At 49.5% G+C, this 18,702-nt stretch overlaps 7 protein-coding genes across 7 annotated transcripts; 5 read left to right on the top strand and 2 right to left on the bottom strand.

Annotated features, from left to right (window-relative positions):
* Positions 1-302: 302 nt before the first annotated feature.
* PC9H_004365 (uncharacterized protein) lies at positions 303-827 on the top strand (the record flags this gene model as incomplete). Its single annotated transcript, XM_036773949.1, has 3 exons — positions 303-491; positions 547-672; positions 723-827. 3 exons carry the CDS (start codon positions 303-305, stop codon positions 825-827), a joined length of 420 nt encoding a protein of 139 aa, XP_036635422.1.
* Positions 828-1,056: 229 nt separating this feature from the next.
* Positions 1,057-4,538, top strand: PC9H_004364 (uncharacterized protein; the record flags this gene model as incomplete). Its single annotated transcript, XM_036773948.1, has 8 exons — positions 1,057-1,398; positions 1,453-1,677; positions 1,733-2,101; positions 2,151-2,341; positions 2,389-2,706; positions 2,757-3,154; positions 3,208-4,170; positions 4,222-4,538. The coding sequence occupies 8 exons, from the start codon at positions 1,057-1,059 to the stop codon at positions 4,536-4,538; spliced, it is 3,123 nt and encodes a 1,040-aa protein (XP_036635421.1).
* A 730-nt stretch (positions 4,539-5,268) lies between these two features.
* PC9H_004363 (uncharacterized protein) lies at positions 5,269-9,129 on the top strand (the record flags this gene model as incomplete). The annotated part of the gene is made up of 13 exons (XM_036773947.1): positions 5,269-5,523; positions 5,590-5,789; positions 6,028-6,202; positions 6,253-6,423; positions 6,474-6,719; positions 6,769-6,873; positions 6,921-7,118; positions 7,167-7,346; positions 7,407-7,934; positions 7,981-8,118; positions 8,174-8,428; positions 8,488-8,759; positions 8,808-9,129. The coding sequence occupies 13 exons, from the start codon at positions 5,269-5,271 to the stop codon at positions 9,127-9,129; spliced, it is 3,045 nt and encodes a 1,014-aa protein (XP_036635420.1).
* Positions 9,130-9,158: 29 nt separating this feature from the next.
* On the bottom strand, positions 9,159-11,236 carry PC9H_004362 (uncharacterized protein; the record flags this gene model as incomplete). Its single annotated transcript, XM_036773946.1, has 8 exons — positions 9,159-9,635; positions 9,707-9,835; positions 9,889-10,265; positions 10,317-10,358; positions 10,719-10,763; positions 10,814-11,020; positions 11,075-11,137; positions 11,191-11,236. The coding sequence occupies 8 exons, from the start codon at positions 11,234-11,236 to the stop codon at positions 9,159-9,161; spliced, it is 1,386 nt and encodes a 461-aa protein (XP_036635419.1).
* A 1,008-nt stretch (positions 11,237-12,244) lies between these two features.
* Positions 12,245-13,333, top strand: PC9H_004361 (uncharacterized protein; the record flags this gene model as incomplete). The annotated part of the gene is made up of 4 exons (XM_036773945.1): positions 12,245-12,380; positions 12,413-12,821; positions 12,877-13,072; positions 13,169-13,333. The coding sequence occupies 4 exons, from the start codon at positions 12,245-12,247 to the stop codon at positions 13,331-13,333; spliced, it is 906 nt and encodes a 301-aa protein (XP_036635418.1).
* A 517-nt stretch (positions 13,334-13,850) lies between these two features.
* PC9H_004360 (uncharacterized protein) lies at positions 13,851-15,003 on the top strand (the record flags this gene model as incomplete). The annotated part of the gene is made up of 2 exons (XM_036773944.1): positions 13,851-14,580; positions 14,636-15,003. The coding sequence occupies 2 exons, from the start codon at positions 13,851-13,853 to the stop codon at positions 15,001-15,003; spliced, it is 1,098 nt and encodes a 365-aa protein (XP_036635417.1).
* A 785-nt stretch (positions 15,004-15,788) lies between these two features.
* Positions 15,789-18,412, bottom strand: PC9H_004359 (uncharacterized protein; the record flags this gene model as incomplete). The annotated part of the gene is made up of 5 exons (XM_036773943.1): positions 15,789-16,394; positions 16,444-16,619; positions 16,670-17,966; positions 18,017-18,326; positions 18,378-18,412. The coding sequence occupies 5 exons, from the start codon at positions 18,410-18,412 to the stop codon at positions 15,789-15,791; spliced, it is 2,424 nt and encodes an 807-aa protein (XP_036635416.1).
* Positions 18,413-18,702: the final 290 nt, after the last annotated feature.

Genomic DNA, 18,702 nt, shown 5'->3' with positions numbered 1-18,702 from the left:
GACACCAATGAGCGGTTGAATACCCGTAAAAATGCCACCAACTTACACATGTATCTCATATGAAAGACTTCCTTGATTTATTTTACATCCCCTCCATGTCTATCGCACGTTATAATATTATCTTGTATTGCTCCTATTCCGAGGAAGTCAGATGACTTGAGTTCAATTGCCTAATATGGTGGTAAATCTCGTTAAGCGCCCCACTTACGCTCATTCCTTACCACCATAACCACTGCTTTCCGGTGAGTTAACATTTGTCCTAAAGCCCCCGTCCTCTAGATTTCAACCGAGTTCCGTTAGACATGCGGAACTTACTCTTCTGGGAAGTAGATGAGCCAAATGATCTGACGCGAAGCATCGATGCATTCACGTTTGAAATGCTTCCGTACTTCACCAATGCGTTCGACCGTGGCGAACACAAGGACTTCTTTGTGGCAGCACTCCCCCTTTTCTCCGACCGCTTCCCAACAGCCTCCTCCGAACAAAAAAGGGTGCGTTCTTCTTCCGCTATTGCACTTGCCCCGTTTGAAGTAATCCGCACCACAGCTGTTTGCCAAGGAACTCATTTACCAAGACGGCATGACCTTACTTGGAGGTAATGTCGACCCTCCTGCACCATTCGACGGGAACTGGAGAGAGGCTATCACATTGGAAGCTGACCGTGAACGCCGGGTACGTTCATTGCAAGCATAATCTTGTCGGATGTAACTTACATTCAACAGCGCAGCTATTGGCGACAGCATGGTGAAGGTGACCCCATCGAACACCAGTACATTATCGCCTTTGCGACGATTGATGGGGCCACCGATTCGTACTCACAATTGTAATGCACTGTTGATTGATGTATTGATCGTGAGATATATAAACTGACTGTGAGATATATACATTGACTGTGAGAATCGGAGTGTGTGGTACTAAACAACCTAGGTATCCAGCGTGGCAACTTGCGGGTGCTGGCCACCGACACTGAATACCCCTTCTTGATCAACTCATCTTCGTCGGACAGGACTGATATAAAAAGGCAGGCCCTTTTATTGGTAAGTGCTCATTAATACAATGCAACGTCGCAAGAGGGCTCACATGGACATTCAAGTGTATGAAGACTGGGAGCTTGGCGCTGGCTCGAGTACTCCGTCACAGCCCCCAATCACTGAGTCAACAACTCACCGGCATGTCGACTATGTGGCTCGCAAGAGGGGAATCTCTACCAAGACCTCATACTACAGCACTGAGGCCCTATCTACTGTCATCACGGACGATCATGGGCATGACGAGAGCAGCACTTACGATTCCGTGTGGGACGAAACAACGGGGCTTCATAGGATTGAGCACGACAGAGACGACGATGAGGAGGTTACTTGCCTCCCGAGGACTACTCGCAAACGCACGATGGCAGGGGTTCGTCCTTGCCAGTGTTTCTGTATGATCGAAGGCTGACATCTCGCTCACTAGGATCAACCGTTGTTAGTGTGGATGCATGAGCGCGATACCTTTGTTCAGGAATTCCTACGGTTGGAGGGACGAGCTTACCCAGATGCTGGGTGCCCCGGCGTTCACACAGAGCTTGCCTGTGGAAAAGACGCGCTTTTCCGGTGTCCCCAATGTTTCGACCCTCGATTGTTCTGCCAGGACTGCATAGTGTTGCTGCACCAGGCTCTCCCACTCCATGTCGTCGAGGTAATGAGTCTTACTCCAGTTACGGCACAGTGATCAGAGCACTAATAACGTGTAGATATGGAATTCAAGGTTTTTTCAACGCTGCAGTCTACGATCGCTGGGCTTGCGGTTTCAATTGGGCCATCCCATTGGCGAACCCTGTCTGAACCCAAAGCCAGCAAATAAGGACGAGTTTGTAGTCATCTCATCTCATGGCATCATCTCCATCAACCTCGACTACTGCGCTTGCCTGTCGGCCGCCGATACTAGTATTCAGCTTCTCCGGAGCCGGCTATTCCCAGCGACCACAATCGAGCCTCGAACTGCAGCCACCTTCGATGTCCTGCGCCTTTTCCAGTTACTCACGTTCGGTTCCAAGGTCTCTGGCTTTGAATTTTACCACTCACTTGCGCGACTTACAAATAACCTCGGCCAAATATTACCTGTAAGTCTTGTTTAGATATGGGTGTACATTTCTCTAATGCAAATAATAGGACCGCTATACCGCCTTCATGAGAATAGTTCGGGAATGGCGACACATCCGGCTTCTGAAACGTGCTGGGCGCGGACATGAGCCGGGTGGTGTTTTGGGTACGGCTGAGGGCTCATGCGCAGTCCTCTGCCCTGCCTGCCCTCATCCCGGAAAAAATCTTCCACCCAATTGGCAGGCAGTGCCGGGACAGCAGTAAGTTCTTTGATAAGCCGCTCCGTTTCTTTACTGACTACCAATAGATGGATTTATTCTCTTTTTCTGGCAATCGATGCCAACTTCCGACTCAAACGGCTTGGCGCGTCCAACGACATTCGTGACCCTGGCCTCAACAAAGGCTACGCATACTTTGTGGAGGAGAAAAAGTTCAAAGAATTTCTTGAAAGCTTTGACGGTGCCCCACCTGACGAGGCGAGTACGTGTAATAACTACGACGCCGTCAAGCTTGCCAGCATTCGAGGGGGGAAGGGCACTACGACTAGTGGGGTCGGCACCATCGAGTGCAGTCGCCACGACATGAAGCGACCCCTTTCCGTGGGAGACTTGCAGAAGGGCGAACGGTATGGGTGCTTCCTGATACATCCAACGGTCTCATTAATAAAGTCTATAGATACATTAATATGGACTATCTCTATTTCTCAAGCTTGCGGAACCACGCACCTCAGGTCGTCGTAACCTCATACGACATCGCCTGCCAATGGTCACGTAATCTTCAAGCTCGCGCGGCAACCTACCCCGACTCTCTTGTTGGCGTACAGTACAACGAACTCAGCATCAGATACCTAGTACCGAAGTTTCACTTATATGCCCATCGCGACGACTGCCAGATCAAATACTCATTCAATCTCACACCTAAGGTTGGTCGTACCGATGGCGAATCACCTGAACGTGGATGGGCCGCAATGAACCCTGTCGCGAGCAGCACCAAGGAGATGGGTCCCGGATCACGTCGGGACACACTGGACGATCACTTCGGTGATTATAATTGGCGTAAGGTTATTTCATTTCGTGAGGCGTCTAACTACTGAGTAGACTTAATGCTGATGACCCTCTGTTCGTAGATACTACTCTCCTCCGTAGAGCCCAAGAAGCTGTTCAGATGCGCGCGGAGCATGTTACGGCCTTTGTCGAATTCTCGAATTCCCTTCCGGCAGCAACCACTCGAAGCTTCTCCGAGCTTGTCTGGGCCTGGGAGGCCGATCCAACGGAGACGAACCCATATCGAGCGACAGTAGAGACTGTCTCGCAAGCTAAAATACGACTGGAGCTTGCAGAAGAAGAGGCCGCGACGATTGCTCACGAAGATGGCCTGCCCGCTCATGACAGCGTCAGCCCTAGTGTATTCATTGCACAAGGCCTTGAGCTTGAGGAACAGCAAGCCCGTCTCCGAATCGACGCCAGCGCCCTTACTGCAAATGCGACCGAACATCAACGGACCCTAATAATTGAACGTCGAAATAGACTCGCGCGCCGCATAGCAACCTGGCGCAGTATCCAAGACATCTACATGCCCGGCGCCATGGCACACCGGTCCACGGAGCCCGCAAGCATTCTGGCGGAAGACGACGCACTTCGTCTTCCCTCCCAGACGCCGCTACAGATGCCGCTACAGACCACCACCCTTGCTGACTACGAGTGGCGGCTTCGGTATGGTCAGGCATTCGACTCACTGGCCGAACTCCGTCGACATTTGCTGGTGCTCAGCTCCATGTACCAGTCCAAGGACCGATACGTCCGAGGCCAACAGCATAATACCCGCAGTGTCGCCCTAGTCAAGAAAGTCCAGGCCCGCTCCAACTTCGCCGCTAGTAAATATCGCAGTGGCAGAGCAGCATTACTAATGTTATCGCCGGCGCTCGGAAAGTCTGATTGGCAGTCAATACTACGTCCCTTGCTCGACAGCGACATCCGTGGTTTGAAGGATGGTGAAGATGCCAGTAGCTCAGAGGGCCGCCGAACATTGTCATGGATATGGATGGCTCAACGGACGAATGACGCTGAGATGACAGAGGGCATGAACGAAGGTAAGCTAATGTTTCACTCAATTGTATGAACGACAGACTCAAATTGAGAAGCTCTCAGGATTGAGTGGTGCAAAGCACGTGCTAGAGCGCAACGGTGGCAAGAAGAGTGCATGTTATTGACTGAAGAAATGCGTAGAGTAGTACAATTTCATACATGGCAAGCGAAAGTTTGGGAGGATCGTGCGACAGCATCTACAAATGAAGGTGCTCGTGCCTATGCCTGGCGTCAGGAGAGCACACGTCAGACCCTGATATCTATGTGTCAGACGACGTGGAGGCATGTGGACAGATATATGCGGACAGGAGAGGGGGCTGTTGTTCCTGGCGAGGCTTTAATTGAGTCTTGTACACCGTCTACTACATCATAGATAGAGTACACCGTCTACTACATCATAGATAGAGAAATGAAAGCCATGCTTTGAGGCCATGCTGTCGTTAGTAACCTCACTACCAAAACAGTAAGGTACGGGATTCATAACCAGAGAAGTAGATCCATCGTAGATACAGCTCCCGATGGGTTCCCGGTTGGGGGAACAAGGCGCGGGAACGGCTGGGGGTGCCGTGGCTGGCAGTGGCGAAGGGGTGGTGCTCGCCTGTGGGAAAGGAAGGCAGGCAAAGAAGCCACCGACCGAGTGATACATCACGAAGCGCCCACACTGTACCTGTGGTCGTTGATGTATCACGGCCCCACCGTGGTTACGGTCTTTTATATATCCGTAGGACAGCTACAGGTGAGTGCGTGGGGTGAGTGAGGTTGAAGGGAGAGAGTCGCAGTGGCTGGGTGAGGACGGGGATGTATGCGAGAGCGAGAGAGAGGGAGGGAAGGGAGGGTAAACAAGAGAGGGACACACCTGCGTCGTGGGTGTAGTCTTGGGCGTGAGCGGTTCGCGGCGCTGTTAGGTGGGAGCTGTGGAGGAAGTCAGCGATTGGCGAGGAAGGAGGAGGGGAATGGGCGTGGATGGGGGAACGAAAACGAAAACGAAGACGAAAAGAACGAATGGAAATGAATGCGATAGATGGGGTTAGACGCACCCCGTTTGCGATGCCAGCTAACGGTCTGGGAGTTGGGAGTCGAGACGCCCTGTGTTCACGACAACAATGAGTCGGTGGGGCTACATTGAAAATACACGCTGGGACTTACTTGGTGGGTTGTTGTACACGTTGAAGCCTCGAACATCCGAAGTCGGAACATGGGAATTCCTTAGCACAAACACGGAGACCCGGGAATCCGTCTTTGAGAAGAAGGAATATGGGAATATCAACACCTGTACTCAACGTGCGGAATCCCTGTCTTCCAATATCCGAAAGTCCAACTTCGAGTACAGGCTTGGGATATCCGAGGCTTGGAAATTCGTGGTTTAAACCAAGTGAAATCCGACGTCTTGCCTGAACCCAGGAATTTACTAACTTTTAGAAAAGACTTGGGAATATCGGAACATCGAAACTCACCTCTTCGAGTTGAAGAAAACCCCACCTCCCCCAGAGGAACTGGATCTCTCCCCTTGCTACGTTGGGAAGTCAAGTGTACCAACGTCGAAACATCACCTTCCCAAGGTCACGCAATTCCTTCAACTTTACGTTTCAACGTTGTGGACGCGTTTGTTGATCAACAAAATCAGGTGAGCGGGCATATATATAATGGGAATTCCCTACTCTATTTACCTCGCTTTTCCTTCTCTTCCTGGGCGGCCTCTACACTGGGAGCATCCGTTCCTTAAGGGAATTGAGATTGATTAGCCACATACTCCGAAACTCCGTGTTGATATTGACAATATCCTCAAGGTAAGCCTGCCATCCTTTTTTAAGGAAAGGGAAATTAATGAACCGTTCGAAGACTCAGATGACCATGTACACCAGCCTGTACTTCCCCCAGGAACCTGTATTGGATCCGGTGGAATTCGTTTGGCTCTCCCAAGAGCCTCTTGCCACAGCAGTAGCAAGGCTTGAGCAAGGTTCCGAGAGCGCTCAGATTGAGCAGTATCCTATTTGGAAGGAGAACGTAAAGCAGGAAATAGAAGGTCACAGTTACTGGGTGCGTGCTGAAATCAAAGTTGAAGGGAATATGGACCAACAAAAATTTAGGTACAACGTATAGTGGATTGGCTGGCTTTCGTTACGGGGGGCATTGAGTTATCCACGGGAGCCCAAGCTATTGAGGTGTTCATTGACTGTATGTGGCTTCGGCACATTGGTCAGGATGAGAACGCTTGCAAACGACTCCATCAAGCTCAACAAGACTTTCTAGAATTACCCGTTAGTTTTCCCTCATCAGTCAACTCTTTGTCTGCTAACAAGGCCTTTAGATTCCATCCAAGTTCAATAACGGCATGCTGGATAAAGAGGAAGAGGAACCGGATGTTGAGATCAAAGTCGAACCTATTGATTTATCGGAACTTCGTCTGGGCTCAGCAAGTGAGTTTCTGCAGCTCCCTTGGGAGCAAACAATGCCGGCGAACTGGAAGAAGACTATAAGGGAAGACCCTGAAACTCAATATCTGGTGTGTAGACAGTGGAGTGAATCTCTGGCCATCTTTTTCTCCGAAACCAATGTGAGTCTATGATTCTTTTCCCGAATTGCCCTAATTCATGTCCTCACAGGAACCGGGATTCTCAGAGAGTCAGGCTGCCGTTGAGGCTTTGCGACAGATGCGTAAGATTACGACAACCACCTGGTCTCAACCAAGCTGGCAAGCTGCAGTTAAGGTATAGTCCGTCACAAATTGGGGAACATGATGTTGATGATTTGACAGACCTCAGGCCTATCTGAGGTCATCATCGACATATGCAAGCCATCCAAGCAATTGGACATCCAGTTTCCCCATGTTATTGAGACCTTCCGACGTAACGTTTGGAGGGAAACACTTGGGGAACTTCTCTACAATTGGACGCCCAAAGCTGTGATTGAAGGAATCGCAAAGGATTTTAATAATCTGAAGACGACTAACACTGTAGGTCCTGGTAATTAATTGAATATATCGCTAATAATCTCTATAAAGTTTCGGAAAGGAGGCGTAACTTGTACCCCTTTGACATTGCTTCGAACGATGTCTGAACATCCCGAGTCAATTCCCAGAATATCCAATCCCGCCTCCATCTTCTTCTTGGTCAACGGTCAGAATTTCACCATGGCTTGGGAACGTTGGCTCCAGCCCGCCCTTGATCTTTACGGTATTGCGGTAGGTTTTTAGTCAGAATCTACAACTTTTGAAAGAAGTTAATCTATGTCTTTTAATTAGACTGAAGACGTCAACGTAAAGGAGCTTCATCGTCGAATACGTGGCCTTGACTTGGACCGCATCAAGTCCGAAGTCCCACTGGATGAAACTCTGGAACTTATCCTTGCTGAGACAGAGAAGTTGGTAAAGCAAAGCCAACTTGTTGTTGAAAGCAGTGTGCGTTCTCTTAGGATTTTAGAACCGCCTCAGGCTAGCAACGTTACTGTGCCTAGTTCGAAGGCTTCTGCCAAGACTGCGGTGCTAGGAAAGACGAAGAAGATCCGGCGACGTGGTAAGAAGATCTCACCTTCTTCTGAGGCTCAAGACAAGCCTTCATCCTCGAATCTTCCCACTCCCTCTCTTTCCACTGAAGACGCCCTGGAAGATGGATTGAGCATCACTCTCCCTTTAACAAACTCTTGTCCTCACTGCTCTGGGCGTGATAAGGATGAGTGGTGTGTCCGTACTGTGGAGGTTGAAAGGCTAGATGGTAATTATCAAGGTTGCGTGTTGACCGAAGCTCCTGAACATGACCGTCTAAGACCTAAGGTGAGTGTTAAGGTTAGCAGAATGTTCCCCACTCACTTATTTTCAGGATATCCGACCAGGAATGAAGGACGACACCAAGTATTACCATCCAAATGATCTGGGACTCAAAGCATTGCAATCACGTCCTGAGGTCTTCACCCGTTGTGCTGTTGATACCACTCTATTGGTGAGCGGTGCATTGCTGGTAAGTAACCAAGTCAATTTATACCAATTACTAACACGGAGATTGATTGATTTAGGTGGGAGCAGTCAAGTTCGGGGCTTTTTCCTCGGAGGCTCTGACTGAAATGCAGGACCATCATGAGACAAGCTCTGTGCTGAAGACAGTCAAACGTGGTGCAAGCTTCCGGGCTTTTGCCAAGGGAAGCAGTACTATGAAGGCCATAGGTTCACATTTGCCTCAGGGTGGAAATCCTGGTAGCGGATATGGTCCTTATGTTGACGTCAAAGCAGATACTCATGACGACATTCGTACTCTATTTAAACATGCAGAGGTATGTCTCTGTTTCCCTATTCTTGCTCAGAACGGAGATCCTGACAATTAATTATTTAGATTTCAGACAAACTCACGCATGCGGCACGACACATATACTATCCTGTCACCAAGGTTATTGGTAGAGACAGTGTTAGCTCAGGCATGGATCCATTGGGTTCAACGGGATCAAATATGTTTATCTGCCGCAACTACGTCAGTCCCATCCATGTTGACGATGATCTTACTATCTCGGCATGCATGCAGCTAGACAAGCGCTGTCCCTCAGGTGAATGGAACTTTGCTTACGCACAGTGGGGATATTATATTGAAACTATTCCAAACACTTTATGGTATGTTCACAACTACTCTATTTAACCGCTTTTCTGAAACTGATCTAGGTTATTCTATGGCACCCATCAACACGGGACAATAATGCCTAGTCGCTCAACAATGGCAGCGACTTCTCCAGCCCGTCGTTGCAATGGGCGTGCTCAGCCTGCTCAGGTCCAGGCCCCTCCTTATCCTCCTGATCAACAAGAAGCAGGTCCTGCTCCAGCACTTGCTTATCCCAGAGGATTACGCTTCATCATTGTTGATCCAAGAACTCTGGTATCCACAGGCATTCACAACACCATTCGCCGTAGAGACAGAATACGTGCTGCTCACTATCAGGCTGTTCGTCGTTCATATCATGGTGTAGCACGTCATTGGCAGACCTAGTAGATTATGCTACTGTACAGATGCTACCATTACTCAATACTTCTAAGCTTGTTACGATCAACAAGTTTTGTAACAGTAGCGTCCAATTGCTTATAACAACCAAGAAAGCCTCCCTCTTCATCTCCATTTATCCCAAAAGCCCTGTCCAATTCACGCAACGAGTAGGCTGCCGTACGTGCAAGACGTTGCTCCTTTGGGGCAAGTAGATCCGGCAGACCCAATCCTGTGAGACTTTGGATGACGCCTGCTATCATCTTTAGATTTTCTTCAGAGAAATTGAATGAAGCCGACTTCGTGTTAGAAGCGCCACGCTGGGGGATGTCCTCAAGTTCGGCTGTAATCTTGACCATCCATAGCTCCAAAGATGCAAGGTCCAGCAAGCATCCACAGCTCAGACGAGGGATGTGATCCCTCGAGGTGGCTAAGGTGGCGGCAGACGCTTTCAATGCCTTAACCTCCTTGCTAATATCTCTATTGCTGCAGGAGATGCACCGACCCTCGTTGTTCTGTTAAGGTATGGTTAATCAATGGGGACATGGGTAAGGTGTGGAATCTGACGTGCTCTGTTTGTTAATACGAATTCCGCAAGCTCTAATCCTTGTTCGACAACCCCAGGATAGTCCTCAGGTTTGTTTCTTGCTTGAATTGCCATTGTCTTCGACAGTGGAATACGCTTTTGTTTGATGTAGTCGTAGATTTCATATGTCTAGAACACACAATAATATAAGCATGATGCGTGCAAGAAAGCCTCTTAACTACCTTCTCGTTGCTGTTTGTCCGGGATTGATGTACCTTGCCCGCAGGTGCTTTTTCCGTCATACGCATGTCCGCATGAGCATGCATCCATTTGGCAACTTCTTGAACCTCTTCACCGAGGAAATAGCCTCCCCCATCAAAAGTTCCCTTGACAGTCGGGAAACCAATGTCGCCTTCCACAATATCTAGCTCTTCGCAAAGGTCGGCGATCTCAATGGCTAGCTGGACAGTGGCATGGTAAAGCTGCTGATCCTCAACACTGACAGAGTTCCCACTAATCTCGTCTTCCATCCCCAGACTTTTCGCTGCATCCAGCCACGCCTGCTTGAACTTCTTGTAGGTCTGACGTGGAATTCTATCACAAATCCTCTGTTGTAAATCTAGCAAGACAAAAAATAAGGCTTTGATCAAAAAAAACTGGAGCTTCCTACCCTTCACTCTTTCCTTCGTCAAAGCTAGTTGAGGTTTTTTGCCTAAGGTCCAGCGTCAGTTGAAATTCATTATTCCGCAAGTTCAGAAAATCCGTATTTCCAAACAAGGAAATTCCCCTATTCAGCATCAAGAACCGAAAATCTTAAACTTTGGGGAATTCTGGAAAATCTGTACCACCCTTGAAACATTGGAAAGCCCCAGGTTGGATTTCCAACAAAGGAAAATCGGCAAGCCCATGGTAATATGGGAAAATCCCAAGTTGAACTTTCAATAAAGGAAAACTGGTGTTCCACTTTAGACGTTGGAAAACCCCAGGTTGGATTTTCAATAAAGGAAAATTGGTATTCCACCGTAAACATTGGAAAACCTCAAGTTGATTTACCAAGATGGGAAAATCTTACCTTTACCCTTTTTGCTGGGCAGAGAGACATCCTCCGTATCACGCCCTAAGAGTAACTTCAGATCATATTAAATATGGCAAGAATACATGGCCTACCATGCTTATTTAAGTTCTCGCTAGTCAAGGAGGCAACAGGAGCATGGTTGTTGTCTAACCGGGCAAATTGACGTTTATTCTCTAAGAGCGAGAGTGAAATAAGTTGTGCACCTTTGAAATTAAGGAAATTTTCTTCCTCTCCTGGGACAGAAGTCGGTGCAGGAGACAAGGGTGAAGAGGGTGCCTTGAGGAAATGCGATGCTGGTACTGTTATTGAACTTAGTGAAGGCTTTCTTGGACGGATGGAAAAGTGTAGCTCACTGGATATCTCTGTCTCATGCTGCTGAAGGTTCTTAACTGCGTCTTCTAACATCTTTGTCTTCTCTTTGTTCTCTGGTTCAGCAAATAGACAAAAGCCGAGAATGTGAAAACCTCACCTTCGTACGCCTGCATTCCCATCTTCTCCTGCTTTTTCTTGTGCATTTTTCGGTGCTTTGTCAATAAAGCTCTGGCCGACGCCAATTGCCTAGTGCCAGAAGAAGTCTCCATTGACTGTCTCTAACGAAGATTGCAAAACAAGGAGGCAGACGAAACCCTAAACCCTTGAGCCCTGAAGGAGTCCAAGCCCGCGTCTATATTTTCCACTGAGCCTACGCATTTCTCTGTATACACCATGAACTACGGAAATCCCGAGGCTCACTACTCCTCGACTCAGTGATCCGACCGGAGGCTATGCAGCTCAGCTTGCCTTGCTACGGTTGCGTGATGGGGGCCACTAAATCTTCCCACCATGCATGTGACCACGTCCGCCAAAAACCGTTAAATCAGACACGCTAAGTATCACTAGTCAGTATAGCTAAAGCCATTGATGTATCACCAGCGGGCTATAGTTAAGGTATAGTATGTATCAACAGGACGTATACAGGTGGCAGGGCGCAAACACAATCATGTACCAGTACCATAAATGCTGAATCAAAGGTATTTTTGAAGCGAGATCGTTCAACCTACCCATCCCACCAATCCTCTCCGGGCTTACACTTGTTTGTCTGAGTAAACTCCATCATATTGCCAACCAAGTCCGTTGCGCCGCCCTATGAAGGGTCGTTCCACAGTCAACTTGCGGGATTGACGTCTCAAGATCTGACCCCTTTCCCTTCCTGATACGTGTGAAATGTCGCTTTGATTGCTCAAAGCTGGCTCGGGCGACAATCATTGAGGCTTCGTCAGCATAGTAGCGCCGCGCCCAATTCGAAGGTCCATTGGTTTAAAGTCGACGAGCGAAGAGGGTTCATCGTGTCAACATCTAGCGAAGGCTCACTGAACGTTACTGATCTTGCAACGGGTGAGACTCTTTGGGCCCTTGACAAGGTGCGTGTCCTATAAGTTCCATCAAACCACTCAATCCGTAATCTGTGGGACCTCCAGAAACTGAACTACGTATGCCGCTTTGCGCACTGTGAATATGGAGAAGGGTTCGTGGTCTTTGACCGGATGAACGGTTCAAAGGAGGTCTGGCGCCTTGCCAGCGAGTACGAGTACGACACATCTCCACCACCTACCTCTGCCCTACCCGACGACGGCCAGCTAGATGCCTATGCGCAGTCTGCCTCCTTCTACCACTCATCCCGTGCCCTTTTCCGGCCGTGGCTCCTCCTGCAGATTCCGATCCACACGCGTGCCTACCGCGCTTCGTCTACCCCTCCCTCCTCGTCTGTGGCACCAACCAGGCGTTCATATTCGATGTCCTCACCGGGGCGCGGGTGCAGCTTATCGGTGACCTGCAAGACGTCAACGCACACGGGGACGGGCTGGACGACATCACATACGTGGACGTGAATGTGCGGCATGTGTTCGTGTGCTGCGAGTCGGTGCTAAAGGTGTTCTTGCGAGAGACTGGGCGCTGCGTGCTGGAGATCACGTCAGACCAGGTGTATTACGGCGATCAGCGATTCACACTCGTGTACACACCACCAGACAACAGCCACTGGCATCCGCAGTCGGAGCTCATGCGGTGCAACACGCAGAAAGACGTCGATATGACCGTGCCCGCGGAATCGCAGTTCAATCAGTTTGTCCCTGGTGCGCTCTCTCGACTTGTTTGGTGTTGGCTGATGGTCATGCAGGCCACGTCTCGTCGTGCATGGATCGCATATGGCGCTCCTCCTCTCTTGCTCGTGCCTCATCGTCGTGCCCGACTTTGAGAGGATCATATCAGGGGAAACAACCCTGCGCGCCGCCGCCCTCGACATTCAGCTCGGGTCAATGGGGTCCCAGTCGATATACCTTACCTACGAGCATGGCAGGATCGCCGTCGCTACTGTAAGCACCCATCCTGTCATCACCTCATATGTGGTGTGACATGGCCTCCGGTATTGATACTGATATTGGCTTTTTATTTTGGTTTAATCTCGACAGGCCAGCGGCGTGTTCATAGTGCAGTTCGCTCTCGGGCCCGATGGTAGCTACGGTTCGGAGATCACTGTGCATCGCGTCGTGCGCATGGCTCGCTACCACGACCTGCAGTACATCAGCTGCCTGCAGATGGCAAGGTGGGAGTACGTAGCAGCGGCGTGCATGTAGAGTACTGGAATGGTTGAGTCGAACCCTATAAAATCTTCCACCTTTTTTGATAGACACCACGGTACGGGGGTTGGAGATCTGCATGGCTCGAAGTAGAAGAGGTACGCATACTATAAGATACTCAAATAATACTCGGTCGCTGTCATCATTCTATCAGATGAAAACGCAAGAGCATAAACGAAGAATTCGGGTGACAAATAACTATACCGTCTTATTTCCCGATAGCCTTGCAATCTCTCCCGCCCGTCATGAGGCCATGCGAGAGCACTGCCTTATATTGCTAGTATTCCCCCCACCATCAAAGAAAGATGGGAAAGAATTGCCATTATTGTATAATCCATTGACAATGGATTCGTTCCACCTTCTCACAGGGGATGAACAGCTATATAGAGGCCGCTGATGCTTCGCTGATGCTTCACTGAGATATTTCTGTGTTTCGTCATCTGTTTGGCAACGATTGACCCCCATGTGGTGGGTAGGCCCCGACAACGCTTTCTCCACTCTTGCCCGTGCCTCTATGAGACTCCCACCTCTACCCAACGAAATTGTGGTAGAAATACTGGAATGTGTCGCATCTATGCTCACTGTCGCCGACCTATCAAAGCTCTCCCTCATTTGCAAGGCTTGGTACCCCATCGCGCAATCAATCCTCTTAAACTCAGTGATGATAACACCCAGAAATATCGCTCGACTCTTCAGCGCCATCGGTGAACACCCTCACTTTTATCCTCTTATCCGGAATCTTGACTCCCGAAACCTGCGAGCTTCGTCTCTGGAAGGGTTTCAATCACTCCGAGCCTCAAGCAAGGTCTTATCTCTGACTCTGCGAAGTCATCTGATAGACGAAGCACAAGAGAATATCTTCGTCGCCTCGTTCCCTCACCTACAGGCACTTTCCATCAAACATGGTGATATCCACTCGGGCTTTGGGAGCCTCGCCCGCCTGATAGACTCATTCCCCAACCTTAAGTCTCTTACTTTGGAGAACGTTCATTACGACGAGGGGTGTCGCTCGACTTACCACAACGTTACGATGTCCCTGCGGTCAATCCATTGCTGTTTGGGACCCCGTGTTATGGATGAGCTACTTCAATGGCTGATGTCGGAGAACTCGATGTCACCGATAGAATACATATTTCTCGGATCCGTCGCCTCCGCGTATGGGAAGCTACCCAATTGCATGCCGCTGTTCTTGTCTAGGCTACGCGGTGTGAAAAGCGTGTGGCTCAAACTCAGCACGATGTGGGGTATGTCAACGTCCATTTTTGCCTCGCAATGTAGCTGACAATTCCCATGACGTAGACCCGCCACCCCTTACATTCGCTGAGAACACACAGCTCGAAATCATCCAGTTTGATTTCGAACTCTGGGGTTTTAATCTGTCAAAATGGGTCTCCTTTCTCTCGACAGTCTTTTCATCTATAACGTCTGTGTCCGTAGGCACTATCCTGATTATCATACGGATGCCGGGTAGCTGCCAGCCAAACTTCGATTGGGAGGACTTGGGAGACATTTTGAAGTCTCCGACGTTCGCGAGTCTTCGCAAGATCTCTATCCTCTACTCCCGACCGCACGTCGCTGGAGAACCGCTCCACTTAGAGCAGTTGGAAGACGATATCCGCCAGGCGTTCGCACATCTTGAGGCTAAGGGTGCCTTGACCGTCAGGTGAGAGGATCTGGTTCTGACCATCGAATTTGAATCCAACGAAGGATCGTGCTTTCTAGAATGCAGGTTTAGTTGCGACGAGCTTGCTACTTCTCAACGGGCGACATATGGAGGCGAATATGACTGCAGACCAAGCAGTTCCGTGGGCCTTGACGAGGCTTTGTGACAACCACACAATGTTCAATAAATTCATCTCTAGCGCCATGATCTGGGGACGATGCGATGCGACCATGTAGTTCCGTCAAGGTTTCCGTCCATCGGACGAATACCGAGGCCCTCATTCACTTCATCCATAGTTATTATCCTCTCGTTTGGACTCTCACCTTTGATTCACATTTGTATCCCTGCAATTTGGCGACTTGTAAGGAGGCCTCAGTATGGACTGAATTATTTCAGTTTGCCGGATTTGTAACCGTAATTTTGTACATTCGCGGCTTCCAAGTTTCAACTTTGGCAACTTTTCTAATTTAGGCTCGATTCCAGCGTCCTCGTAAGTTTTGGAAGTCGGATATATGAATATTCCGCCTCTTGTATTACATTTTCCATCCAGTGTTAAGGAACTATGCACCAACGTAGACGGGATCAAGTCTTCACCGAACTCGCTTCGACGCTCCACCACTCCGAGGCCGTAATAATTTGTGAAGAAACATAGGGGTGGACGGTTTTTATGTCTGCGACCTAGGCTCGAAAACCAGCCTATATACGAGAAGATGATAGTCGAGGTATATGCCGGTATCAACTACCTTAAGTAGAGCAGTCATGCATTGCGCTACCATCGTGTGATTTTGGTTACTTTGAAACCCTTCCCACATCCCATTGCTCGTTGGGCGGTCCGCGCTTTCCGTTAGTATTCTTGGGAGCCTCACGAAGGATGGCGGTGTTGTTGATCCAGTCCGTTTCGTGTGGGAGGCGCTCAGGTATGAATTCAATGAATTCGCGTAAAAGAGAATACAGCCAACTTGGTTTATTGAGAGCCTCCAGTCGAGACGAGTAATGCTGTGCTTCACGGGCAGCGTCTTCGGCTACTTCGGCGGCTTTCGCGTTGAAAACTGTCCGGCGTCGACGTGGAGGATTATACCGAGCTGCAAAGTATACACAAAGCTCAGTGATGAGGTCTTTGATGGCATCGATGTCGAACTCGATGTGTGGTCCATTGGAAGTGATGGTTGCCATTTTTACTTGCGTGCCTCTTGCGGGACGGTCGCCATGAACGACATATTCATCGAACATATTTAAGTGAACGCGAAGCTCTGTGGGATCGTTTTGATCGTGATGAAGATATCGTATCGCCATGTACATCAGTACGTGGAGTGCTGATTCGCGGTCGTCGAGAATGCAATGAGATGCTGTCGCTGGATTCATCGTCAAGTTCGCCGACATGAACTGCCATGTGCCCTATAATACCCCATTAGGACAACCAGGCGAAGGGTGAGCGGAGGCTTACAGTCCGAGTCACTCGTGTTGGCCTACCCTTGGACAATTTGTTCATGAAGATGCAGTGATCCCAGTCAATGAGAATACCGTGGCGGGCTTCCTTGCTATCGAGCGCAGAGAGGAGTATATTTCCTGCGCTGATGTCACGATGGAGAATATGAAGTTTATCATACACGAGTTGGTGCGCTGTCAAATTGTAAGTGCTGGTAGGAAAGAAAGCTTGTAGGAATACAAACCTTCCATGGCGTCGGCTATACATGAGACCAGGTCTCGCGCAGTTCGGAATAAACTCAAATCACGACCGACCGTTTCAAGAACGATGAAATGGGCCGTCAGTGGCCTCAATTTCAGCTTCTCACAACCCACTCCAAAGGTCGTGTGAGTGTCACCAATGGTAGTAATTGCACGGTTGTTCGCTTTGAGATCTCCACCAGCATGCATCTTCGCAAGGTAACGGCATTTGGACAGTTCTTTGTCCCCGGATATGAGGCGATAGACCTCAGCCTCTGGTTCGGCATACTCGGAGTACTCGCGCCAGTAGTCCTTGAAGAACATCACTCGGGGCTCTGGCTCGAGGAGGACGACCACGCGGTTCCGAGTCATACGACCAAATGGAGAGTACGAGCCACCGTCGAAACGACGCATGGGTACCGCATAACGTTCTCCTTCGAAATCCATGCAGAGGAGTGGAAGGCGATCAGGCGTGATCTCTTTCTTGTATTCATCTGCAGCAGCTCCCGCATATGTATCGTCAGCATACTTCTTGAGGGCCTCAACTGCGATCAGGCCTTCTTCATTGCTGAGTGTCGAGAAGCCGGGGAGGAGGCCCCGTTGAGAATTCGTGAGTTGAGCGAAGCGGAGGTAGAAGTCGAATAAGAGTTCGGGATAGACAGTATAATCGAAGCGCCGAGAGACAATCGCACAAGAGCGATCCCAGCGAATGAATCGTGCATACTTGCCGCAGATGAGGACACTGAACAAGTGACTGCGGAACTGCATGGCCATGGCGACTCCTGCGTAACTGGCAATCTGGCCTCGGGTATCTCGGCCTGCATTGGTATCATTTTCAGCATGGTATTTCTCACAGGGAACCAGCTCTGTCGGGGGATGCTTCAGGGCCTCTAAGAGATCTTCTGGCTTGCGTTCGCTGGGACGTTCATCCTCAGCGATGAAGGGCTCTTCAAGGCCTGCGGGCTCAGAGTTGTTCTGTTCGGCTTCTGCGTCCTCCTCGTGCACGCTGTCCTCTTCCTCGTTCCCGTCCTTGTTTCCTGAATCTGTCTTCTCCTTCTCGTATTCTTTACCATCGACGTCAATAAATGCGTCCATGAGCGCACTCAATTTGAACTCGACGAAGCTGAGCAAGTTGGCAAAGTCGACCTTCAACTTCGTACGACGTGGTAAAAGCTCTTCGCCGTCGATGGTGTAATCAGGTCCGAGGCCGCTGGCGGTGTCGCGGTAATCATGTGTGTCGTTGAAGTTGAGCTTACGATGATTGTCACGGTAGGCGACGGGCCACTTAGACGTTGCCTTCCCCTAGAAGGATTATAAGCGAGCGCCCAGTCCGTAGATACAGAGATACTTACGAAATGACCGTACATTTGTTTCTCGGTTTTCGCGTTGCCCATCTTTTTGAGATTTTTGATGCGAGCTTTCGAGAGCTTCTGCGATCTGAACTTTTGAGAGGCCTCGTCTTCACTGTCGTTGAATGGGAGGAACTTGTTCATAAATTCCACCGGGTCCGACGAGACGATGTAATGGCCACGAGTTTCGCGAACCAGGGTTTCCCGAATCTCCTCAAGGTCTATAGGATCCATTGACCAGTCGTGGTGACGTCCAATCCTGAGTGCCCGCGGCGTTGGATGAGGATCGTTGTGTTGGAGAGGGTTGTTTGTGCTGGTGCGTTCCCGAGAGCGTTCGAAGTGCGTGCTTGCAGGACTTGCTTACTGAGACTGGGATTGAGATACTGAATGTTCAGACATGGTGAGGTGAGCGTTTGAAAGAGAGAAGCAGAGTGTAAAGACCACATTTATATACGCGCTGGCTTACCTTCTCAATGTGGCTGTTTGGAATAATGGGATGTGGGTAGTGGCGAAGCTTCAACCACGATGTGACACGTGACCACGCCGATATTCCTATTATGGTAGGTAGTTAACAAAGGAAGGGAAAGTCCAAACTCCGTTACCCGAGTCATCCACCCACTTGTCCCTGAGGTATGTGCCCGTATTTACCCAGAGCTACCTCAAGTCGAGCACTCATGCTTGGCGCCTAT

Source organism: Pleurotus ostreatus (assembly GCF_014466165.1).
Source record: "Pleurotus ostreatus strain PC9 chromosome Unknown scaffold_2, whole genome shotgun sequence".
Lineage (NCBI taxonomy): Eukaryota > Fungi > Basidiomycota > Agaricomycetes > Agaricales > Pleurotaceae > Pleurotus > Pleurotus ostreatus.
Note: the sequence above shows the minus strand (reverse complement) of the source record. Positions and strands in the feature narration are given on the sequence as shown.